Genomic DNA, 26,695 nt, shown 5'->3' on the forward strand with positions numbered 1-26,695 from the left:
GGGTCCTCGATCTCGTCCCCGATTCCACCGCCCGCTCTCAGCCCATGGTGCAAGTGGAATATAAAGCACTGCCACATATTCGCACACTTTTGCTGCTCCATCACTGATCCAGGAGGGGCCGCAGCTGTTTCCGATCCAGGATCCGAGGGAGTCACGTGATTCGCGAAGAGGTTCGAGGTATCGTTGGAGAGGAACCCGATGGTGGGGGCGATGACGTCAGCCACAGTTTCGGCTTCTTCGACGTATGAGTCACGGAAGAAGTTAAAAGCCACTACTGTGTATAAATAGATGACAATAGATGTCAAGAGAGCCGTCAGTACCAGCTGAAACACATCAGAACTGATATAATTCAGGAATCTACAACTGGACCTAAAATCAATGATTGATAGAAAGCTCGCTTCGCGTAGACAACATTTGCGCTGCCAGAACTGGTTCATCAAAGACGGAAAAACTCAGAAACACCTCGTCAAACTTTTTTTCAAAGCAGATGTTTTTAAAGTGGTGTTTAATGCCGATATAGGTAGACTGGTACATAACTGGGATCTTTCTAACTGTTCGCCCTGCGTATTCAGACACGTCAGTATTTAGACAAATACTTTTTAACCAATCAGAATTGAGACAAGGAAGAAATTAATAAATAATTATTATTTATTTTGGATTATTTATGACTTATCTCGATTCTGATTGGTTCATACAGTATTTGTCTAAATACTGACGAGTATGAATACGCAATTGTCTAAATACAGACCGCACTCCAATTCTATCCCCCCACCTGTTTTCCGTTGTGTGTGACGGAGCGCAGTATGGCGGAGAGGTCTTTGTTTCCGAATGCGATGTCCATGAGGTGGATGGCGAAGAAGAAGCGGGAGAAGTTGCCGGCTATGGAGAAGAGGAAGTAGAAGAAGATGTAGAGGAACGCCTGGTCACTGAAGATCACCCCCAGCTTCCACAAGTTGTACTCGTAGTCGTCTAAAACACACACAAACACAACAAATTTAGAATCGAGAGTAAGCTATTAAAGCAAAAATAATATCGCCACGCCGCAAAAAAAAACACACAAAATTTGTTGAATTCCTACTGATAGATACAATTCGAACAAACAAAAATTTGCCAAGTTTTGAAAAAAAAACATTATATACAGTAACTTTAGACTTTACTCACAATTTGCAAAATATCCAGAGCTGTTCGACGTTCCAGTGCCACCAGAAGCCCCCTCGGCAGCAGAAGTTGCTGGAGCGTCTTGCATTCCAAGAATCGTGTCTATGACTTCATCTCCTACAGCTTCGCTGTACTTGCTCTTGGCACGTTTCTTCACAAACTTGTCCCAGAAGTTCACCGGAAAAGACCTAAAGTTCACACTTTCAGAAACATTTCGCCATACTTTTGACAAAAAAGAAAAAATGTTCGAGACTTTTCGCGTTTTTGACAAATTCTTCGTTTAAAAGCTCTTTTTAAATGTCTTCATAAAACGTCTTTCAAGAGAAAAACACTTTTCGGTCCAACTGAATCTAACAAATGAACTATTTCAACGCTGTCAAAGGAATTCGATTTGCTTAAGTCGGATTCAATATGAAAATGTTCCATGGAACTACTTATCAATAAATCCTGACTTGTATTATCGCTTTTTCGGATCGCAACATTTGGGTCTCCATGGGGTCAAATAAACTGACCTGGAGCTGATAACAACACGATCTAGTTTGGCCCGTAAGTCGCTCCACTCTGGCTGCGTGGTGAGGTAGAGTCCCTCGAACTCCAGCTTTCGCGACACTTCTTTCTCTCGCTGGAAGATCACCAGTGGCACCTGATGTAAAAAATATAACAAAAATCAGCTCAAATTGAGGCACTTGTCCAGCCATTATGTCCAGCCATTATGAGGCACTTGTCCAGCCAGACTCTAACTAAATCAATAGCCTCTCGGTCTCCACGATATAAATCTAAGTTAGCCCCCGTCTCTGAAAATTACGCTATTTTGTGAACATTTCTTAACAGATGCAGATCTTGCGCTAATCTTTAAAAAAACCGAACATTCTGTTGATCTAATCTAAAACTTGATCAATATTTTTTGATTTAATCAACATTTTTTGATCAACAAAATTGATTTATGAGCACTCCCAAAAGAAAAGCCATCAAAGACCCCGATGAAAATTTTTCGACGCTTTAAGGCACTATTTTGAAAACTCTGACTTCAAATTTAATATGCTCTTCCAACCAATTAAAAACTTATTGGTGCCGAATTCACGTTTAGATTGCTGTTGTAAAATAGTAACAGAACAAATAAATCTTTTGGGCAGTGGCGTGCGCAGAAACTTTTCTGGAGGGGAGCGCTTTTTAAAAAAAAATGTTTGAAAATTTTGAGGGCCTTTTTTCGGTCGATCAATAGATTTGATTTTCCGAACTATCCAAAAATACAATAAGAACTTACTTTGCCAAAAATTTTCTGCGCCGCAGGCAAAATTTTCAAAAAAAACGGGCCAAAAATTTGCAACATTTCGACTAAAAAAATTGCGTTTTTTCGGCGCGCACTCCCCCCTCAAAACTAGTTTTTAAGATCATTTATCCACGAGGGATAGGACCAACATACGAGCTGTACAGCTCATCACGGCGAACCGCTGTTGTGCCCCAAAGGCGTCCTTAGACAATTTTTGTCCTTTGTCATCCAAGAATGAATGTAGGAAAGTTATACCAAAGGGAGGACCCTTTGGAAAAATTTGGCTACCAGAATTTGAGTTGTTTCACTTGGCTAAAGATTCTGCGCCCAAAAGTTTCTGAACGTGAACTTAAGAAAACTTTCAGGGTTGGCCGACCAGAATTGATTGACGTACAATGGAACCAAATTAGACGTATTGGAAGAATTTGGTAGCCAAAATTAAGAGGGTGGAAAGGGTCGACTTTGAGGGAAGAAATTGAGTTCAAAACTAATCAACCGTGTATTGGATTTCTCAAAGACAATTATTTTATTAATACCTTTCATAGGAAAAACGGTCTAAATGTTCTGGTTTTAAAATACACTAAATAAAATAAAAGCTCCCGTATCAAGCAAAGCTTGGAAGGTTTCCATTTTCCTTTGAAATATCGGGGGGAAAAATCATAGTTTTGTAAAAGAAAAAATTGATTTTTCTTTTTTATGTAAATCTGGTAATGAAAATTGAAATTAGTTGCATCTACTATTAAATAACATGCTCAAATTGTTTCAATAATTGATGAGTAAATTTTCAGACCCCCGTAAGTTGTAAAAAAAATGACAGATGGGGGCAGTCGAAATATCCGGCCTGATATGAGCTGTCGTGTTTTTCTGTGTCAATTTTTTTGGAAATTAGTTTCTGAGTGTGCTCCTCTCTGAAAGGAGTGAAGAAGGATAGAACTCACTTTGAGTTTGTAGTAAGCAAGCAGAATGAGGAGTGCAATGAATGCGTGAAGAACAGAAAGACACACGAGCACAGGTTCCAGGAAGGCCACGTCATCGTCCATGATGACCACCTGGACAGGTTCCAGTCCCTCTGCCACACCTCCTGCTTCCTCGGAGGGGGGAGCAGAAGAGTCGGAGTCGACGTCGTTTTCGGGCATGTAGACCGTGATCTAAACAGCCGAGATGAAATCAGAGTCAGAAGAAACAGCCGAACAGAATTCAGATAAATCGGGCGTTGTTTAATGAGCAATAACCATAAATACACAGTTCTTCTTATTCTAAGCGGCAAGTGAAGATCTATGACTTGGTTTGCAAAAAACTTGTGGGAAAATTTGAAAAGATTATTAAAACAAAATCACTGAGACGAGTTCGAATTGAATTTTCGCAAAAAATTTGAAGGGTCTAAAATTGTTTACTTGTCGTTTTTGAATACTTCTTGAATGTTGTTTTGATAACAAAATTGCGGATTTTAAGGCGTGGTCTCAATCATATTTTGTACTCATTAGATCTGAATGAGGGTATTCGGAGACTAATCGGGGCCACGAACTAGTGCAGAGAGTAAAAATTTTAAGCGTGAGGCTGGTAAAAAAATGTTATGAATGAGTTATAATTTATGACTCACGCGACAGAAGAGGAGAATGATGTTGATGAAGAAGGAAAGGATGGCGCCTGTCGTCTTGATGCGGTAATAGTTGCGAGCCAGAAAGCACTAGAGCCAAATAAAAACCAGACTTAATTTAAGGAACTCATTTTGATGTATAATATTCTGAGTCTGCATTTCTTGATTCTATTTCCCAGCAAAAAAGACGTACAAATAATCATCCAGACATAACGATATATAATGAACAAACTCAAATATACAAACGAATATAGTTATTTGATTTTAGTTATTTGGTTTTTTGGTGAATTTGCAAAAAGTAGGTACACAGAGTGTTGATTTTAAGCGGGGATGTCGCGGTTTTTAAGCAGCAATTTGAAAGGTTTGTCAAAAAGAGTTTTTGAAGGGGGTAAATAGTAGGAATTCGAAAGGGTTTTTCAAGGGGGAAGGGGGGGACTAAGAAGTGGTGAGCTTTACCATGAGTCTGTTGGGTAGGGATCTCTGGTTCTTGCTGGCTTTTGATGCGGCCGCAGCTGCCTCCGACTGCTGCTTGGACTGGGTGGTAGAGGCGAAGTTGTTGCTGTAGTCGAACACCTGTTCCGCCCCTTCCTCCTTCCGCGTACTCAGCCAAGTGCTGCAAAAAAAGCAAAGAACTAATCGCAATCATTTCTTGAAGCTTTTCTGAATGTGGAGGCTTTATCGATCTCTGCTTAGAGAAATGGTTTCAATCAGTTTTTGTTCCGACCATTTTAGTTTCACCATCTTCATAGGAAGCTTTTTTGTGAGGATCATATTTGATATCGTATTGAAGCCTTTTTACTTGTAACTTTGAGTTTTTTTAAAAAAAAAAAGAGAATGAAATATTCCGGCAACGAAAAAAAAACGGTGTGGTTATCTATTACACAGACTCAAAGTTAGTAATACTGATGGGAAAAGACTTGTTCACTAAGCTGAACTCGGTTTAGAGTTGTAAAATTAAATAGGTAAATAAAAATAATACTAACATGCTTAACACGGGTTAATGTATCTTTGCGTTTTCCAGCAGAACGTTCTTTCTTTTTTGAAGTCAAAACTTCCTCGATTTTGTTTTATTTTTTTTGCAATGGTTACTTGAGTGAAAAAAAATTGCGCTTTAGAAAAAAAAACGTTAATTACAAAATTAGGAATTCTAAACATTTGGAGTGCAGAATTTGCAAAACTTTTTTGAGTGCAGAAATGATTCTTATTGCGGTGTCATTTATAGTGATAAATCGAAATAACAGCTATTCATTTTGCAACTTGAACTAAATTAAAAAAAACTAATTTTCAGAAAATTGACCAAGTAAAAGAGTTTTGATTTTCTGCTTTACAATTTTTTGTCACGTTTCAACCTTCAATTCAGTGCCAATAATTATCATTTTAAGCTAAAATATTTTCAAATAACCTTGTTTTTTTTTGAACCCCTCCGCTGCATAAAAATGTGCAAAAAAACTGTTCTGATGAGATAAAAAGAAAAAATGTTTCCTGCTTCCTGCAAAAACATTGTATAACAAGGATGATAGAATTAGCTTCATTTTATATCAGGAAAAAGTTTTCAGTATAGCCGTGGAAAAAACTAAACGATTTTTCAGGGGAAAAGATGATGGAAAAATAACCAAAAATATGGACGCTTCTCAATTTTTATGATATTCTGAACTTGGAGCAAAGTAAAGTTTTGTTACTTGCTTTTGCCACTCATAACAATTCATTTTTCTTCCAAAAACAAAAACTCCTCGTATTCTGCTCTGCAGAGGGCTTTCAGATCACTTAGATCACTTAGACCCCATTCGTAGAATGAAGACGAAAAGATGGTCGTTTGGCATACAAACCCCTGAAGTCCCTTTCATTTTATCGGTGGCTTTCATAATCATCCAATAATTGTTAGTTTCCAGTCAAAAAACCTCTGCTTTGATAGTTTTCTATTCTCTTTGCACTTGATTCGCTCGCTTTTGATTTTCCAATGGTTTGTATTCGCATTGCAATGGCAATTGATTTGTCACATTCAAGCCTACTGGAACCTGATCTAAACTATATTTTATGATTGGATAAATTAAATGTTTTACCAATGTAAAGTATTTAATATTAACCAATCATGATCCATCTAACTAACAACCCACTTATTTGTAAGTGCTGAAGTTACTTGTAATTTCAGCACCAGAGAGATTTGAATTTAACTTAGAAATTAGTTGGACTCTCCCGAGCACTTCAGCAGCCGCAATAAACCAGTATACCCTAGATCTATTGAGCCTAGCAGAGACTAGTTAAACAACCTGAGACTAGATAGTATAAGAGTAAGATTAGGATCGGTATTAGACTAAGAAGTTGCACGAATCTATCCGGCCGAAAATAAGATAGCGTGACGAGCAGACGGTGTACCCTATCCGAAATTACTCTATGAGTTATACACTCCAGTCTTAACTCATCTGGTGCGACCATAAGTCTCGAACAAGACCTTACTAGATTGGAATTAACCAAAAATAGATTAGAAATTAGACAAAAACATTTAAAAAATGTTATACGACAATAATTTAATTGAAATGTCTCTCCGACTCAATAGATCAGAGCCAATATTCCGAACCATAATAGAACTACCCGGAATTGGAAGAAGACATCGAACCAAAGACGACATACGACAAAGTAGAAACTTGCCGTATAGTTATATGATAGTTCGGCAAAAGCCAGAACAAACTTTTATATTTCGAATACTACTTGCAATGAATTTAGATTTCCATTTGCAAACATAAAACCTTGAAGTTAATCTTCAAAATCATTTCAGGCGCTAAACAAAATTATTAATATACAATAACGATTGATAAAAAGATCTAAGATCGTTTTCCTAAAATTCTGCAGTAATATACAAAACATGTTTGAAAAATATTTATTGGAAAATAAAAATAAAAATTAGAAGCATGACAATAAATGGTTAGTAATCATAAATCATCTTGTTGTTCCAGCTTCATCACCTAAAACATAACAGCAATCATCAACTCACTAATATCATCAAAACACTAAATCTTTCCTTTACACAAATTTAAAACTTTATTAAAACTTAAGTCACTTAATTTTAAAACCAGATCATCAAGGCTTATCCTTGGATCTTAAATCATTTTCTACTTAATTAAATTTCAAACTTGATCATCAAGGCTTATCCTTGGATCAAACAGAACAACTTTGTTCTCCCCCACCCACTTAATTAGTGTCTAACGACCTCAAACGTCGATTCACTACCCAACCCTTTCTAAAGACCTAAGACTAATAGAAATTTTTAAACAAAACTAATCATTCAAATTAGGATAAACAGTGAAGAACTTCGGTTATTCATCCTTCACTTGACCCCCCCTCTTACCAGACCCAGGATAAATCTTAGACTTAGTAAGTTTAAAATAGTATCTAACGAACTACTCGCGTTCTAATTATACCTGAACCTTGTGGATCGATTTACTATTCTCCAACCCTTGAACACAATCACTACCCCTAAGTAAGATTAAGTAAGTTAACACCTTAGCTTATACTAGTCACGAGAAAGTAAAAATCATTCTTCGGAATCGATATACTTTTCTCTCCAACCCTGAACAAATAGACCCAGGTTAAGCTAACCAAAAAATCGTAAGAACTAACAGTTTAGGAAAATAGAAATCATTTAACAACCTTTGCATCCGTCATTCTAAACCTTATGTCATTTAAAAACCTAGGAAATAAACAAACAATCATTTTACACAATTGTGAAATAGATAACAAAAAATACGACCTTGTAATCACACCTCATACACAAACAGTTGGATACATTCGCACAAAACGACAAACACTAAAGAGGAAAATAATAACTAAACAAAGACAAATAACACGAAAAAGATTTTCAAAAAATCGAAACGCATTTTCAGAATCAGAAACCAACAGTTTAGACGAACTTTACAAATTAAAAGAATCAATAGATAAAAATTACCCACAACACGATCAATTATATTTTTCTGACTCAGAAACAACTTCAAATTCATCACAAAGAGGAAAAAGAAGAATAAAAAAGCAGTATAAACACAAACCAGTACATCTATACAATTGGAATCAACCAATTCGACACATTAATAATTACATATTAACAGTCATCGAACGAAAAAATGAGTTCAACACACACCCCAGGTGACGAAACTCCAGATGATGATGAAATCTTTCCTTTTATAGTAGATGCAGATACTGATAGAGGACAACACATATTTTGTCAAAATTTACTCGTAAATTTATTTGAACCCGGAATCAGCCCATGTAAAACAGAGTTCCCCGATGTAAAAATCAAAAGACAAATCATAGATCACTATCTAAAAGATATATGCAACATAACACAACAGTATGGAATCTACTCTATAGAATTCACCTCACCAAACCATAATAATAGAACATATACAATTCAAACAGACGATCTTGATTTAGAATTTTCAAAAGTTTTTTCAGAATATATAAAAAGCATCCAATACCATAACTCACAAAGAGCAAACTCCATTTTCACCAATGAAGTTTTCGCAATAATATATAGTTATATTTCGATATTAGAAAATGAACTCCCATTAACAAATGTCTCACCGACAGAAACATCTAAACATTTAAGAGTACGACATGAAATTACACTACTCTCTAGTTATTTAAACATCATTAAAGAAAATTTCACGAAAGACGACGTTTCACAACATACCAAACACGATTTACAAAAAATTTTGGCATGGTTCATAATAGATTATTTCACACACAATATTGATTTAATTGCACAAGCAAGAAAAAATTTTAGACCCCAAAATTCGAACGATGATACCGCTATCACAGAACAATCAGATTATGTTTGGGACCCCGAATGGTCTCATCCCGCATTTATAAGCTTTCCACAATCAATCTCAAGTCAAGCAATAGGTACAATATCTTACATAAGAGATTATGTAAGAGTAATACCATTAACAATTGATGCAACACCATTAAACTATAATACATTTTTACCCGATACACAAAATAATAGTTTAAACTCGACAGTCATACACAACGAAAACCTCAATGGAACTAGGAATCTTACTCAACAAGATATCCAGACACCATCACACTTCATAAATGAAGAAATTGTACACACAACAACTACACAACAAAGTATTTCACCAATACGCCCAAATTTAACAACACCAAGAAATACAAATCCTTCACAAACACAGGTAACCTTACAATCAACCGTTAAACCTTCGGTTGCCCCTAAATATTCCCATATGGATTACCAAACATACAGACCCATGACAATACCATCAAAAACACGCAAAACATTCACTAGAAACAACTTTGCAGACCATAATTATAATTATACACATCCATCAAAAACATATAATCAACCACAAAGAAATTTTAACCAATATACAAGATCTCGAAATTGGGATAACCCAATGGCCCAACCTAATTCAACAAATTTCCAAACAAATCCTCCACGGGATCACAGTGAAAATTACCCATTTTTTCAACAAAATAAAAATAAAAAACAGACATCTTATCAAATGGATTATTTATCCTCAGATGATGATTTCTTACAACCAGATATATTTGCACAAAATACTCAAGAATATCGTAGACAAGGAATACAGAAAACACGTACAAATCATAGAAATTTTTCTCCACAACCAATAGATGCACAACATCAACAACCAATTCAACAACAAAATCCAATTAATACACAATCTTTTCAACCAATTCAACAACAAAATCCAATGACTGCACACTCGTATCAAGCATCACAAATGCAAAATGAAATACCACTCCCATATTATCTCCAACAACATGAAATAACAAGAAACCAACTTTCAAATTTTTCTCAAATGCCAAATGCAGCAGAATCATTACAAATGACAATGAATCCATACCTTATGGGTGGATCATCAATAACATCAAACAAACCTTTAATGGTTTTCACAGGAACAGACCCTGAATACTCTGTAGAAGATTATTTAAATGCAGTAACAGCAAACCTGATTTTAAATATTGGACCTGAACCAATTAATACGCCACTACATCAAAATTGGATACATCGACGCACAGCGTTAATACAAACAACCTTAGATGGCGCAGCCCAAAAATGGTTTTCAGTACTACCTCTAGAAATAAAATCAAACTGGAAAAGATTTACACAAGAATTTTCAAAAATGTTTGACTCCGAAAAAAACAAACAACAACAAAGAGTTTTATGTAATGAAATTCGCAGATTACCAAACGAAACCATCAAGCAAATAGCAGTACGAATCGAAACACTAGTTCGAAAAGCATACTCACTAAATACACATGACTATAATAACACAAAAATAACAACACGACAGAATACATACGACGAAGAACATAACAATGTCGACACACAGCCAACGGCACCACAATTACCACCCCTACCAAATAACCATCCACTATCCCTAGTCCCACGAAATTTTCGAAATTTAGCAATCACACATAATCCAGATTTTCGACTCAATACATCGCAAAGTCCCGTCCAACATATAATGACACATCAATCACAAGATGATAATACTTATGAACAAATTATTGAACAGCCCCATACCACCGCTTTTCAATCTCAAAATAATAATTTTTTTAGCCCACGATGAGCCGCCAACTTGGATCACTACACCGATCAAATTCCCATCCAACCAATCTTACCTCTCCAATCCCAATCATACCACTTTTTGCTTTTCCGCCACCCGATTTTCCATCTAGCAATATAACATCAGGCATGAATTCCGACACTAACTCACATATTTCAGTTTTATACTCCATCTCACAGCTAAATAACCCGAATATTGAAACCCCCGATGAATTTGCCGACTCAGAACCATCCCCATCCAATAATTTTCATAACCCTTCTAATTTTTCTCAACCTCCTTTTCAACCCATATTGTCAAATAACCCTGACCCAATCACTCCCACACCCTCTTATGCTTCCCAAGTTACCCCAACCTACTCCTCATACCATTCTGACCAATCATCTCATTCTCCAGACACCCCCCGAATCTCCCCAGAACTAGATAATTTTATTACCCTCCAACAACAACCCTACCACCTTAACACCCCGACCATAAACCAAATCTCCTCCACTACAAATTCATCCAATCCCCCTACACCCTCTTCAAATTATACTGAATCATTAACACCATCATCCACATCCACTATATCTTCACTAAACACTAATAGAGCTTACCGCACTTTTAAAAGAAAATTCCCCAACCATCCTTTCCCAGCAAAACCAGGAACAGCCCGTGAATACATCAACCACCCCCAGCATACTAACACTAAAGAATTTTTAGCTATCACTTTACCCTCATTTCCACAATACACCTTAAACACCCCTCACGACGCTAACGAAACACGCAACTTTGTAGATGAATACGTTTTAATGCCCACTCTCTCTTGGACCTCATACTATCATTTCACTAACCCTCTTTGCTTACCTTTATCTAACACTTCCATCGATATAGACCGAAACAAAGACATGCTATATCAACTAACTACACCACTAACCGCTAGACAGTTTACTTACGTTGGATATAAAAAATCACTAAAAATACACACTGCACCTAGAGCTAATGAATATACACTAGAATACTACGATCACAACATCATTAGAGCTAACCAAGATCAATTCCTAGACGACGATCGCTTCGCTAATCCACAAATCACCGAGAAATTTTTCATCAAGACACCATATGTATTTACACTAAACATCTTTGACCGAAAGTTTGATCACATTATTTCAGAAGCACTAACAAACACACAGGCATACGAAAGTTTTAAAGAACGCTTCCAAATCTTTTCACTAACCTTTCATTTCCTTGCACCACACGAAAGAGATTTACACTGCTCACACGATATTATGTTGCGCACTAAACAAACACATACATACAGTTACTATCGTTTCATCCAAAATCACTTTGACCTCCACACACCCTCTCGACAACCACACCATCGTTTCCAATTCATCAATTCAAAATACACTTCACCGTATTTCCTAAATTTCACATATTGTATTAAAGACACTAACCTCCATGGTATTCTTCGTAATTATGACCCCATAACCCAAATGTACATTTTCTGCCCCATCACCAAGACCTTCAACGCCGAAGAATCCCGACCCTTCCTTATCCCGCACGAGTTCCTACAACCTATAGAAATCCCAATTTTAGAATTCATCCACAACACTAAATTTAACCACAAATTATATAACTTAATCCAAAACACACCTTATGAGTTTGCAGTAGGCACTGAAGAACTAACCACTATTAAGGCACTTCAATTGCTTTGGCCACTGCTTCAAACTAAAAATATCATCCGCATCTTAGCTAAACTACTAACAACTTCAGAACTAATTCACGACATCTTCCCCCACGGTTTTTTCCCCGACGACTAACAGGTAAGTATGAATTAAGTAAATATTACTAACTAATTAAAATATTGAAAAAACTCACCATTCTTTATTCATGTTTTCTTTAGATTTTTAGCCTTCATCCTCGATCATCTGAAAAATTCACAAAAGAAAAATAAAAAATAGCAAACTTCTTCAAAACTGTTTAAGACCCTATTAAACTTTTGCACCAACAATTAAATAAATATAATACCAATGCAGTAAATTAAATTATAAAATTTTCCCCCAAAGCAGTAAATCTAATTATGATGAAAATTTGTATCTTAAAATTCCCCCATAACTAGCAGTAAATTTCCAAATTCTATGCAGTAAATTAATAAAATGCAATTGCAGTACTAACCTTTTGATATTTTCATTCATTCGCACAGAAATTCTATCCACACTCGCACAGCTCGCCCACGAAGAATTGTTTAAAATAATGAATTTCAGTTTCAAGTTTTCACACTCAACAACTCTAACATACAATAACATGTTTCAAACTTTCCTTTAACCCGGTTGGAAAGGAATCATATACTAAACAAAACTAACCAACGCAGCTTACTAAATACCACAAATCATAGAATAACAGCATGACTAAGAAACGGAAACCAACGGTACCCAAACCGGATTAACCCAGTTTAAAACTGGATAATTTATTCTTTTGAAGACTATTACAAAGTCTTAGAAAGAAATAATAAAACACAAAAAAGTCGAAAGACAAACCCATACCACAAACAATTTGCTTTTTGGAAAAAGTACATAACCAACAAGACATAAGTAAGACCACAACAAACCCAACATAAAACGTTGTCACATAACAGGACCCCTCACAAAAACCGCATGAAATCATACTCCCACACCTGGCCTAACCCACCAGGAAGGACGTCCTGAGCATGCTCTATAGCCGGCCTAACCCACCGCGCTACATCCACGCTTTGTGACCACACCTTTATTTTTAATAAGAGCTACTCAAGGGTGAGTAACTCTTCAAAATAACCGAACTAAAACAAAAAGCTTTTGTGAAAACAACTAACTAAAATCATTATTAAAAAATATTAAACTAATAAAAGTTTTATAAAATGTAAAATCACATGATGCAATATATAGATCAGAATACAACACCAAGGACGAACATCAAAAGACAAGACGACCTCACTACACTCGAGAGAGAATGACCAACTACAATCGATATGCCGCTCACAATCACAACTCAAAGGATTTAGAGTACGACTTGACTTCGCAGAAAAGGACTTCATTGAACTAGACCAATGACCACCTCGATGTTCAAGTATACGTACAGATCCGAGTAACCAGGCATCCCCTCCACGCACAATCTCCACGCCATTCCCAAGCTAGATCAGACACAAAGGAAGTTCTCCCCGAAGAACAGAAAAACCTGACATAGCCAACCATTCTGAAATCAGAATTGATTTTGTTGCAGAGTCTCAGTCGTTGTCACAAGAAGAAGCGGAAGAAAATTATGATGTTCGCCAAATACCAACGTCCATCATCCACCCTTGAATTACAGAAGAACTGTTCTAAAAAACTCTGTAAAACCCGGATGGGTGGAACCTGATCTAAACTATATTTTATGATTGGATAAATTAAATGTTTTACCAATGTAAAGTATTTAATATTAACCAATCATGATCCATCTAACTAACAACCCACTTATTTGTAAGTGCTGAAGTTACTTGTAATTTCAGCACCAGAGAGATTTGAATTTAACTTAGAAATTAGTTGGACTCTCCCGAGCACTTCAGCAGCCGCAATAAACCAGTATACCCTAGATCTATTGAGCCTAGCAGAGACTAGTTAAACAACCTGAGACTAGATAGTATAAGAGTAAGATTAGGATCGGTATTAGACTAAGAAGTTGCACGAATCTATCCGGCCGAAAATAAGATAGCGTGACGAGCAGACGGTGTACCCTATCCGAAATTACTCTATGAGTTATACACTCCAGTCTTAACTCACTACGCGTTAGTATGGAGAGAAAACGAGCTGCCGCAATATATGTTCGGTGTTAGGTGAGTAATCAAAAGATAATCCCACGTTTAACGCGTTCTGTTGCAACCAAGGCACTTCAGGTACTCATTTTCAAATTAAAAAAGCTTTTCAGATTTTACCACGTTTACAGAGACTTTATATCTAGTCAGTTCTTTAGGGGCACCATGGGCACTTAAAATGCACTAGCAGTATTTGGTAAGATGATGCCCAAAAGAAACTTCGACTGAAGTAGCACATTTGCTAGAGAATGCCCTGATGCTTCGCATGGATGGGCACGATCGCAAACAACGCAGCAAACATCATTTTTATTTCATGCGTGAAAAACAAAATTTCAAGACTTAGGATGAATGGTATCATGCGTTTTTTTTTCAAATATTTTTTAATGCTTTCTGATTCAAAGCTAATATAATTTGGCAGCCAGAAAGTTTTTTTTACTGTTAAACGACATGAAACATGTACTTTTTGAGCTTCTTCTTTATTTAATCATGTTAATAAGTATCAAATTACATGCAATTGTGCCCCTTTTTATCAAAAATTTTGAAAACTTGCTTTTTGCAATTAAAAAATCAGAAAGATGAAAAAATTTTAATTTATTTAATTTTTTTTCCATTATTTACTTATATGGCATGTAAGACTGTCTGATTCAGAAAAAAATTGTTTAATTGAACATTTTAGAAACAATTGCAGGTTTTGAAGTTTGTGGTTTTTTTTCAAAATAGCAGCAAAATTCTGATTGTAAAATGTGATCTGGTGGTAAATGTTTTTTCATTGAATTGTTTTAATGTTATTTTTTTATATCAGAAACGGATTTGATCATCTGCCGACTCAGGGCATCCTCCGTTTGAATTTATTTTGAGAACAATTCCCGTTTCTTGCGTTTTGGACTACGCTTTTCACAAAGACTAGGTTTTCAGTCATGCACCACCATATCTCATTTAAATAGTAATTTTAGGGAGAGCACGCCACAATTTTTTTTTCAATTTTTCAAAAACTGTCCCTAAAAATTGCCTGGGGCGCAGCAAATTCAGTCAAAGTAAGCTCCTTATACTGATTTAGAAAAACTCAAACAACCAATTTATTCAAATCAAAATACGGATAAATAATTTTTTGAAAAAATCTCATAAAACCTCTGCCTGCGGCGCAGAAATTTATGGCTAAAAAACCTTTAGATGTTTTGAAAGGGCTCGGAAATTCAACTTAACTGACTTAATTTTAAAACAAATTAAACAAAAATTTTGAATTGTCTCTTGAAAAACTTCCGCTCCCCCTCGAAAAGTTCAAAGATTCGCCCAAGTTAGCTTTTTCGCTCCTCATCAAAAGTGCTCGAGTCTTTGAAATATGTTAGTTCATTTTTTCAAGCAGATACATTAATAATGGTTTAAAATTAATTGATTGCAGTTACGAGAACCAATTTTAAGCGGATCAAAAATTTAGCATTGAAATTTCCTGATTATGAATCTTTTAGCAGAACACTGGAAATTAACAGAACTTTTATTCTTGAAAATTAGCCCACGATTTGTTAACAAACGTGATGTTTTTTGTTAACAGAACAAAAAAAAATTAAAAATAATGGTTAAAGCGTCAAACAACACTCGTGCCGCTATGTTAACGCAGCCAAGCAAGCAGTCATTATTTTCAATGACCTGTTTGAAGCTAGCACTCTGCATTATTTTTTTTGAGTCTGCTGATAAAACCTGTCTGTTAAAATATCTTTTGTCACAAACGCTTTGGAAAAGAACAAGGAAGCTTCGAACAGGCAAAAATTTCAAAATACTTTCCTTTAGGTAGAAAACAAGAGCAAACGGTTATTTCGGTAAGTCTTGAACAGTGTTTATTTAATTTATCCAAACAAGATGAACAAAAGAACGCGTTTTTCTAAAATTGGGTTTACTTAAAACAAAAAAGATGGTAACAAATTTTGCCTACAGTTCAAGCCGAACTTTTATAGTGCTTTTTGCAAACTTAGGATTCAAAATCTTACCCAATTCGGATCATTTTTGGCTTTTTTCAGTCAATCAAAAAATACACCAGAGTTACAGATTCAATTGCAGACAAAGTTTGTTTTTATGTTGTTTCAAAATTAATCTATCCCCTTTATAGCCCTACAATTTATGAGAAGGTTATAATCTCCAAAATTTTACGCAAAATAAATAACTGTTTTAAATTTTAGAAAAATTGGTAATTTTGATAGCAAGGGGGACACTTTCGGCTATCAAAGGAAAATAAACCTATTTATAAAAAAGTTCAGAAGATTATACACATCGTAATTTTTGAGCGGCTGCAGAAGATGCTCACTTTGAACTATTTTGTCTGCAATTGACCCTGTAGTGAAAAAACGAAAATTATTCATCTTTATGCAAAGTTGTGGGACCAAATTTTACAAAAAAAGTCATTTTAGTTCTGTTAAAATCTAAGCAAACAATGTTTTCATCATTTCTCATCTAAAATGGACATAATTTGAGTCAAACTGAAAAAACAATTTTGCCCTCTTTTTTTATTAAACTGCTCGGGTTAACTTGTGATTTAATTGTTGTAATAGAAACTCTGTTAGTTACGCAAAAACGTTAGAACGAATAAGTTTTTGGGTTGTCTCGCATAGCCGTTATGTTGTTCTGTTAGAAGAAAACCTACTCGAAAAGTTTCATGTAGGAAGGAAGATGGCTCGAAGATGGCTCCTGAAAAATTCAGTAACAATGAACGATGTGCATTTCAAAATACTCAGACTTAGAAGTATCAACAAATCTAAAATCTAGTTAAAAAACGCTCAAAAACACTTGAAAAATGAAGATACCTTGTTACCACATGAAAGCTGGTACAAGTCAATTTTCCAACAGTACCATGCCAAGCTCGGGTACTCTGGTAATGGTTTGGATACCGCATATATTGTCCTTGGAATCCGCATAATTTGCGTTGGATTTCGCAAAATTTTGAAAAGCTTACTAAGTCGGAAATCTGATGGAATCAAATGACAAATGATAAACCACTAGGCGCTAAAAGTAAAAATTAAAATCCAGCTAAAAGCGAGAAAAAATTTGGAATCCAGTGACAATGCAGATTTTGGAGAAAAACGCTGCGACATTTTTGGATTACGCAAACAAATTGAAGCAAAATGTTGCTGGATTCCACTGCTGGATTTCACTGCTGTGGATTTCGCAATCGTTTTGTACTTTTTGTCGCTGGAATCCTCAATGCTAAGACACAAAAACGATCTTTCCGCGGAGTCCAGACGCGTGAAAGCACAAATAAGTGCTTAGTTATAGAACCGAGCTTGACGCAGCAGCGAACATCTATGATGAAACTGATTTATAATTACCTGTGGAGTTGTGATAGTTAAAGCTCTTTGGGACACCGAAATCAAGTCTTCGGCTATTGACTCCGAATCGCCTTCGTTGACAGTTACACTCTGCGGTTCGAACGCCACGTTGCTCGTTTTCCTTCGGGCTTCTCCGGGGACAGTCAGGCCGAGGTTCAAGTTCGACTCTCGGGCTGAGTCGGGGAGCAGCGATTGAGATCCCGTCAGAAGGTGCCGTTTCTCGTCGCTTTCAGGGGACTCCACTTTTTTACCCGATACTGATTTGAATATCAAAACTGTTTTTTTCTGGGTTTTCATAATTGCAGTTGTTGGGAGAGTAATTAGTATATAGTGAACAAGTATCAAGACTGTTTTCACTGGTTTCCTGAAACAAAGAAAACAATGTTTTAAAAATTATACGGAAACTGTTCACTAAAATAGTCTCAGTTCACAAAAATGCAATGAAAAATGCAGCTTTTTCAAATTTCTAAACTTAAATTGGTGCTTGGCAAAGAAAATAGAAGATAATTTTTGGTATGCTCATTATTCGATAACAACAAATGCCAAAGAAGAATTTATCAATGATAGTGGTTTCGAAGTGAACTAGTTCCGAGTTCTTTCGCTCTCTGTCCTATCATCGCGTGCGTTTAATTTTGATCGGTTCATTTTCTATCAATTTTTTTGTTTACTTACCATACAACCAGTCGCATTAGGTAGTAGGGCAGTTTGATGGACACAAAATAGGGCAGTTTCAGGATGAAGAAGAAAACTATTCTGAGCAGGAACATCAGAAGAGTCCACGGTGACATGATTAAAGCCCTCAATGCCCGTTTTGTCATGTCGCACGACCAGCCCATGAAGCGTTTCGCCACAGACTGTTTCTTCCTGAAACCATTCTCTCATAACTTTGGCAAGAATTTATGCTTTTTTAGTTTGTTAATGAATTTTTTGAATTAAAGTCTCTTTTTAATACAACTTTTTCTTGTAATACTGGAGTATATCACTTCAAAGTTGTTATACCGTTTCGAACAATAACTCTAACTGTTAGATTCAACAAAAATTCCTAAACTTATATTAAAAGTTTGTCGGTAAAATAACTAGAAATATATAGACGCAATAATTGATATCTAAAAAAAACGAAACGATTGGGCTGAAAACCTCGTGCTTCTCTTGCATCTCCGGGAAAAGCCCAACCTTTGACTTTAACTTAAGTTTTGCAATAACAGAATCAAACTACAATTAATGGATAGTTTGAACTGCAATTATGCATTATAGCTTTTTGCGTGAAAAAAAAAGAAAGTAGTGAAATGATTGGTTCTCACGTGGCGGGTAAGGATGAATCGGCGTCTTCTGGGTTTAGGGACCTGGTATGTTGCATCTCATAGATGGTGTCCTCACAGAAGTTGATGAAAGTCTCCAGTTTTTCCATGTCAGGCATGCCAACCACTCCGCTGAACAAAAACTCTCTCTTCGATTCCTAAGCATACGAAAACATGTTGTAGTTATAAGCTTGAACAATTAATTCAACTTTTTTCAACTCTATATCCTCAAGGTCACTCCAAACACAAAGTTTGTAAATTTTTCAAGCTTCCAGTTTGTACATGCTCATAGTTTCATATTTTTTTCATAATAGCATCACTCTAATTTTGAGACTAAACGATTACTGGTTGGTATAATGTAGTAGTTCCTGCGAATCGCAGTGGATTTATCATTAGGCCTTTAACAGTCCTGTCGAGGATAGTCCATTTGTATTATCTCCCCACATTCTAGATAGTGTTATTTTGTTGAGCGAAGCTCTTTTTTGCGACTCAAGGGCGTTTTTGTGCGTCTAGAACTTTCACGTTGCCAAATTTGGTCAGGTTGTGGTAGACCTGAAGCTAGAGGTAAAGTGAGAGCTCGTCCTCACACACTATCATTGCCATGGCATGGGATCGAGTACACGATCTGACGATTCTAAAGTAAACGCCTTACCACTATGCTAAGTGCCCCCAATAATGGTATAACTGTTCGGCTGACCTTGATTGTTTCGGCCTCCCATGAGGATTTGTTCTCCTCGGAAATTTCAAAATAAACTCTTTCAATTCGCTTTGTGCCTCCTAAGATCTCGATCCTTCCCAGTTGGTCTTCAAAAATATCAACCAAGTCGCTGGCAGCCTCCACTAACTTCTCCAGTCTGGCGTCGTTCGTTGTGTGCTCGGACAAATTTGTGAATAAAAGTGCGATGTTGAAGCTGAAACAGATTTTCTATCAGTCAGAAAACGAATTTAACGAATCAGAATCCATATCGTACAATATCCGAAATGGAAAACTATCTCTTGTCTTCGCATGAATAGTAAAATCTATAATGGTGTCAATTTTTTGCTTAAAGAGTCCAACACAGCTCAAACTTGAATTCAGGATCTCTGTTTGAATCAGAGAGCCAACGCTTTTTTGTTGACATAATAAGCCATGGATAAGAAATAAAGCTCTGTATCGAAATTGAAAATCAGTCTGGAACTTAACCTCTGTTTTCACTTAGTCAAACGCTCGGTGGGTTGAGGCCCGCCATCATTCGTGCTTGTTGGTTGAAGATGCAAAGCCATTGCCGATCTCAAAAATGAACCCAAAATATGCATGCAGTTCTCAATAAAGGGCAGACCAGCATTTCTCCACAAAAATCCGAGCAACTCGCATGGTGGTCTCAACCCAATCCCCCCCTCCCCCCGACTTGAGAGTCGTACTTTTTTTTCATTGATGATCATTATCTAACCCGATTTCGCTGGCTGGATCGGAGAAGCGCTCGGAGAACTCCTTGTAAGAGATGCGTCCGTCACTGTCCTTGTCCGCACACTCCACCAGGAAGCTCATCTGCTCCTCCGAGTACACCTTCTGACTCTGCAACACCCACCTGAACTCACTCGGCTGGATGATGCCGTCCCCATTCAAGTCATAATCCTACAGCAGCAAACATCACAACAGATAGGAATCGCAGAGGAGCTATCAGTAGACCTTAACAGTCCTGTCGAGGATAGTCCGTTTGTATTATCTCCCCACATTCCAGACTGCGTTATTTTGTTGAGCTCTTTTTTGCGACTTAAGGCGTTTTTTTTGGTTGAAGACGCAAAGCCATTACCGATCGCAAAGTATGCATGCAGTTCTCAATTAAGGACAGAACAGCTGTTCTCCGCAAAAATCCGAGCAGCTCGCATGGTGCCCGCCCCCCCCCCCCGTGCGACTCAAGGCTCATTAATGCAAGACCGCTTTTTTCAGATTTGTTTTAAAATTGCCCCGCACGCTATGTTATGTACATAATGGTACGTTTTTCGCCTAGTAACTTCTAAACAAGACTACTCGTACCCAGAGGCGGATTTAGGGGGGGGGCGATGGGGCGGGCGCACCTCACCTCAGGGATTCGACCCCCTGCCGACTCAAAGGGTCCCCTCTTTGGTACTTTTTAAGAAATCCATTTTTGGCCGACCTAAAAAATGTCTTAAAAAATTTTATTCGGCGCCAATATATACTAAGTTGGGGGGGGGGGGGGGGGGGGGGAGCACGCGCCAAAAAATCGCAATTTTTTTTGTCAAAGTTTTCCAAAAAGTTCCGAAAAACGGCGCTTTTTTGATCTGTTTTTTTTTCAAACAATTGTTTGCGGCGCTGAAAGTTTCGCGAAAACAGCGTCTTTTTAGTGCATTAGGAGAGGTCGGAAAATCAATTTAGTCGAACTAAAAAAAAAGGTCAAAATTTTCGAAAAAATTTTGAAAATCCGCCCCCCCCCTAGAGAAAATCCTAGATCCGCCCCTGCTCGTACCAAAAAATTTAATAATTTCGAATTGTTTTTTGCTCAATAAATTTATTTGACTTGTTTATAACTTATTTGCGATTTTTTTAAAGTTTGACTATTAGCTCCTCTTTCAGTTTTGATTATGTCTCGTGAATGGTATAGTAAACAAACCAGAAATGAATAGGGGTGGCATCTTTCATGATGTAAGGACCGAACGACGTTGGAAATTAACCTTCAGTTATTTTCAGCCAATCAGAATTGAGTATTCAGAACTCGCAAAAATCAGAAATCGCAGGTGGAGAAATAAATTCAGGCGAAAAAAAAAACGAAATTGATCAATTGCAAATCAAAAAGATACATTTTCAAACTTTGCTAGATCGAGGACACATTGAAAAAACTTAATACTTCGGGGGTACCAAATAAGATAGCGAAAATTGAAAAACCAAAAAGTTATAGACTTGCACGAAAACTTAGCCGTCCCAGTATACTTGATTTTCTGCTAAGTTTGAGTTCTAATTTTTGTAACCATCAATCAACAAAAAGAAACGTCTAACGGTTCTGATTGGTCGAAAATTTTTCATCATTCGTTTCCTCCATCATGAGAACACCCCCCCCCCCCCCCCCCACAAATTTTAATCACTTAACTTTTAAATGTTTTATAGTCTCAATTGATATTTCAGCAACTTCTATCTGCCGTGCATTTTTTGCGAAAAGACCATCAAGTTCAACATGAATCAAGTGTCTACAATCTGTCAAAGATTTCTAATTCTCAAAACAATAAACAATAAAGTTAACTCAAAGCAACTCTAAGGAAATTCGGACGCAATAAGTAAGAAAACTCGACAACATGACAGTAATTAACATCCGCGCAGATAGCGCAAAGGATCCGCAATCACCTAGCAGGCTATTTACAGAAGTTCGAACCTGCAACGAGTGACAAACTAATCGTTGGCTATTTAGTATTGTTTTTTTGGCATTTATTTTTTGATCTTAATTTTTCTGAAACGGTAGAATACTGTTCACATATCTTTGTCTTTTTTTGGAATAGAAATGGGTTCTGTTCTGATCCCGAGCAATTTGGAAAAGTTTCAAAATTATTAGAGTTTAGAGTTACCAATCATAAAACCACGCGCTAGTTGTTTGTCTAGGGGTCTAAGACTTCTTTTGAATATTTATATAGATGGGGGGGGGAGCACGCGCCAAAAAATCGCAATTTTTTTTGTCAAAGTTTTCCAAAAAGTTCCGAAAAACGGCGCTTTTTTTATCTGTTTTTTTTTTTCAAACAATTGTTTGCGGCGCTGAAAGTTTCGCGAAAACAGCGTCTTTTTAGTGCTTTAGGAGAGGTCGGAAAATCAATTTAGTCGAACTAAAAAAAAAGGTCGAAATTTTTGAAAAAGTTTTGAAAATCCGCCCCCCCCCCCTAGAGAAAATCCTAGATCCGCCCCTGCTCGTACCAAAAAATTTAATAATTTCGAATTGTTTTTTGCTCAATAAATCTATTTGACTTGTTTATAACTTATTTGCGATTTTTTTAAAGATTGACTATTAGCTCCTCTTTCAGTTTTGATTATGTCTCGTGAATGGTATAGTAAACAAACCAGAAATGAATAGGGGTGGCATCTTTCATGATGTAAGGACAGAACGACGTTGGAAATTAACCTTCAGTTATTTTCAGCCAATCAGAATTGAGTATTCAGAACTCGCAAAAATCAGAAATCGCAGGTAGAGAAATAAATTCAGGCGAAAAAAAAAACGAAATTGATCAATTGCAAATCAAAAAGATACATTTTCAAACTTTGCTAGATCGAGGACACATTGAAAAAACTTAATACTTCGGGGGTACCAAATAAGATAGCGAAAATTGAAAAACCAAAAAGTTATAGACTTGCACGAAAACTTAGCCGTCCCAGTATACTTGATTTTCTGCTAAGTTTGAGTTCTAATTTTTGTAACCATCAATCAACAAAAAGAAACGTCTAACGGTTCTGATTGGTCGAAAATTTTTCATCATTCGTTTCCTCCATTATGAGAACACACCCCCCCCCCCCCCCCACAAATTTTAATCACTTAACTTTTAAATGTTTTATAGTCTCAATTGATATTTCAGCAACTTCTATCTGCCGTGCATTTTTTGCGAAAAGACCATCAAGTTCAACATGAATCAAGTGTCTACAATCTGTCAAAGATTTCTAATTCTCAAAACAATAAACAATAAAGTTAACTCAAAGCAACTCTAAGGAAATTCGGACGCAATAAGTAAGAAAACTCGACAACATGACAGTAATTAACATCCGCGCAGATAGCGCAAAGGATCCGCAATCACCTAGCAGGCTATTTACAGAAGTTCGAACCTGCGACGAGTGACAAACTAATCGTTGGCTATTTAGTATTGTTTTTTTGGCATTTATTTTTTGATCTTAATTTTTCTGAAACGGTAGAATACTGTTCACATATCTTTGTCTTTTTTTGGAATAGAAATGGGTTCTGTTCTGATCCCGAGCAATTTGGAAAAGTTTAAAAATTATTAGAGTTTAGAGTTACCAATCATAAAACCACGCGCTAGTTGTTTGTCTAGGGGTCTAAGACTTCTTTTGAATATTTATATAGATATATGGGTATCTCAAGCCTCAGCCAAAACCAAGTACTAAAGCTTATGGGTACAGTATTGTAGGTAAGACAATCAGCGGCTTCGATGCGCAATTCGGAAAGATTTTGAATGCCTGTAAAAAAAGAGCCGAAAAACCAATAACAATTAAACAAGTACCAATAAAAAAAGCAGAATCATGAGAAATCATTGCGCTAGTTAGGACAAAGTGTTATTAAAATAAGCTTCTATTCATAAATGTGACTGGCTGACCTGGAAAGCGACCCCGGATACAATCTGGGAGTACTTGAGGAAGGTGGTGAAGAACTGGAGAACATCCTGCACATTCTGAGAGCATAGAGCGAGAGTGTCCACCATCTGCTTTCCTATGGGTCCATTCAGCACATTGCCCTCCAGCATAGACAGCAGTAGTGTCACCATCTCCTTCTGAAGGTCCATCAACTCACGCAGAAATTCCATCTGCTCAGGGTCCTAAAAGACACAAAAATTTAATAACCGAGTCGAGCCGAGCCGAGCCGAGCCGAACTGAACCGACGTTGAAAATTCTTGAACCACTGAACCCTACCTATAAGTAACAATAAAGCTGTTTTCATTACTTTCTTTCTCGTTCCCTGGTTGAAGTTCCATTGCAATTCAGAAATGTATCAATGTTATTGCATTGTTTTGACATGCTTCAGGGATGTATCAGCACAAATACATAGATTTACTCTGATTTAACTATGTTCATTTTTTACCCTTAATTATGAAAAAACATTGATGTGACATCGATGAAATATCGATGTGACATCTATGTTGTTAACGTTTAGATACATTGATGTGACATCGATGAAACATCTATGTCACATCGATGTTTAAAATCAATTTCATGTTTTACGAAATGGCGCTTTGTTTTCAAACTTTTGTTATATGTCGTAACAAACTATTAAAAACGATTAAAATAGCTTTACAGTATGAAAACAGCTAGAAACCATGTAAACGCGCGTTTTTTTGAGAAAAAAAAGAAATTCAGCTTTACCTTCAGGGTCAACCTTGGGAGCAACAGGGATGAAGCAACTGAATTTAATTGGAAGTGGTTGATTTTGTTTATAAAAACAATAAAATAATAATTTTTGTTCAAAATTTGTATTCCCCCCTCCTTCACAGCTTAAAACATCCTAAAAACGCAGTTTTATTTGCTAAAAAGTTGAAATGTGTTAACGTTGGTAGATAAAAAGGTTGAGCAACTAAATTTTCCTGTAGACAGGGCAATTCTTGGTTGAAAAATAAAAAAAAAAGTTGATTTTTTAAAAATTGATGTATTCGCTCACAGCTACAAGTAAGCTCAAAGTTGGTCAAAGTTTGGGTTTTAATTAATTTCAAGTTGTATTTATATTTTAGATTCGAGTGATCTTGTTCTTTGTTAAATTTTTTCAGCTTTTAGAAGGTGCTCCAAATTCATGCCATAAATAGCGTGGATGCAAAAAATGAAAGATCTAGGATACATTTCTGAATTGAAATTCAACTTCAACCCGGGCACTGCTTGTTAAAAAGTTCGACATCTACTGGACAATTTATCTCTTCTTGCAAAAAGGCGGAAATTGTACTGTAGGTTATCCAACCAACCAAAATGAATAAAACATATATTTCTCAGCGAATAAAAACGCAACGCATAACACGCAAAGATTTGACTTATTGAAAATCAATGGACCTGTTTGAAGATGATTTATGTTTAGGGGTAAAGATTGTATAGTTACTAGCATGCGGGAGGGGGGGGGGGCATCCGGATCCAGGTAATCCAGGTAGTGTAAGGTGGCAATAATTGTTTTAATCAACTTGGTATTTATTATATTTAGCATTTGTTTGATTGTCTAGCAGTCAGCAGTCAAATAGAACTAACCTGTGATAGTTTCAATTGTAGGTTTGCGAATATGTGGAAGAAACCAGACACTGCATCCCACAGTCTGGAGTGGGTGAGTGCCAGCTGGTTCCCAGTACAGGGTCCTTGGATCATCTCCGTCAGAGAGGCGAACACCTGGAAATGAAACAGAAATCATGAATCGTTGCTCGATTTGAAGCACAACGACCGACGTCTCTTGCTAACACCTAGTTTTTGACCAGGAACTATCAAAAAAGCCATACTCTATTGCACTCGCCGTAAATTTTGAGGTGAAAACTGCATCGAAAAACGGGTAAATAAGAAAAGAAAACGCAAGATTGTTCATGTCAAAAAATATCGCATGAGAGGCTGTGAGGAGGCAATGCCCTGGCAAGATGCCCTGGCGTAGATGCCCTGGCAAGATGCCCTGGCCTAAATGCCCTGTCAAGATGCCCTGGCATAGATGCCCTGGCCAAGATGCCCTGGCCAAGATGCCCTGGCCTAGATACCCTGGCGAAGATGCCCTGGCCTAGATACCCTGGCCAAGATGCCCTGGCAATGCCCTCGACTTTTCTAGATGCCCTGTCTTCACACAAACTCGGTATGTTTCAACTCTCTATGCTAGTCAAAAATATTCGACTTTGCTCAATCCAGCTTAGATTGTTTCAAATTTCTCGACGCCAAATTGGTATTTTATTGCTGCCTCGACATTATCATCCGAAAAAAGTGCCGTCTATCTGCTCGCAGCTCAAA

At 36.8% G+C, this 26,695-nt stretch overlaps 1 protein-coding gene across 1 annotated transcript in view; it reads right to left on the bottom strand.

The window, feature by feature from the left end:
- The window catches only part of LOC134841087 (ryanodine receptor 2-like), a 168,306-nt gene that overhangs the window by 6,179 nt on the left and 135,432 nt on the right, over positions 1–26,695 (bottom strand). Inside the window, exons 79-93 of the mRNA XM_063856871.1 lie at positions 25,964–26,098; positions 24,340–24,558; positions 20,472–20,656; positions 19,739–19,952; positions 19,045–19,199; positions 18,416–18,607; positions 17,744–18,107; positions 17,062–17,105; positions 4,482–4,638; positions 4,029–4,115; positions 3,367–3,576; positions 1,671–1,801; positions 1,162–1,346; positions 773–969; positions 1–323 (exon numbers count right to left, since the gene is read on the bottom strand). Of these exons, the coding sequence (XP_063712941.1) occupies positions 1–323; positions 773–969; positions 1,162–1,346; positions 1,671–1,801; positions 3,367–3,576; positions 4,029–4,115; positions 4,482–4,638; positions 17,062–17,105; positions 17,744–18,107; positions 18,416–18,607; positions 19,045–19,199; positions 19,739–19,952; positions 20,472–20,656; positions 24,340–24,558; positions 25,964–26,098 (2,798 nt within the window). The remainder of the gene's footprint in view (positions 324–772; positions 970–1,161; positions 1,347–1,670; positions 1,802–3,366; positions 3,577–4,028; positions 4,116–4,481; positions 4,639–17,061; positions 17,106–17,743; positions 18,108–18,415; positions 18,608–19,044; positions 19,200–19,738; positions 19,953–20,471; positions 20,657–24,339; positions 24,559–25,963; positions 26,099–26,695) is intronic.

This window comes from Symsagittifera roscoffensis, chromosome 1 (assembly GCF_963678635.1).
Source record: "Symsagittifera roscoffensis chromosome 1, txSymRosc1.1, whole genome shotgun sequence".
Lineage (NCBI taxonomy): Eukaryota > Metazoa > Xenacoelomorpha > Acoela > Convolutidae > Symsagittifera > Symsagittifera roscoffensis.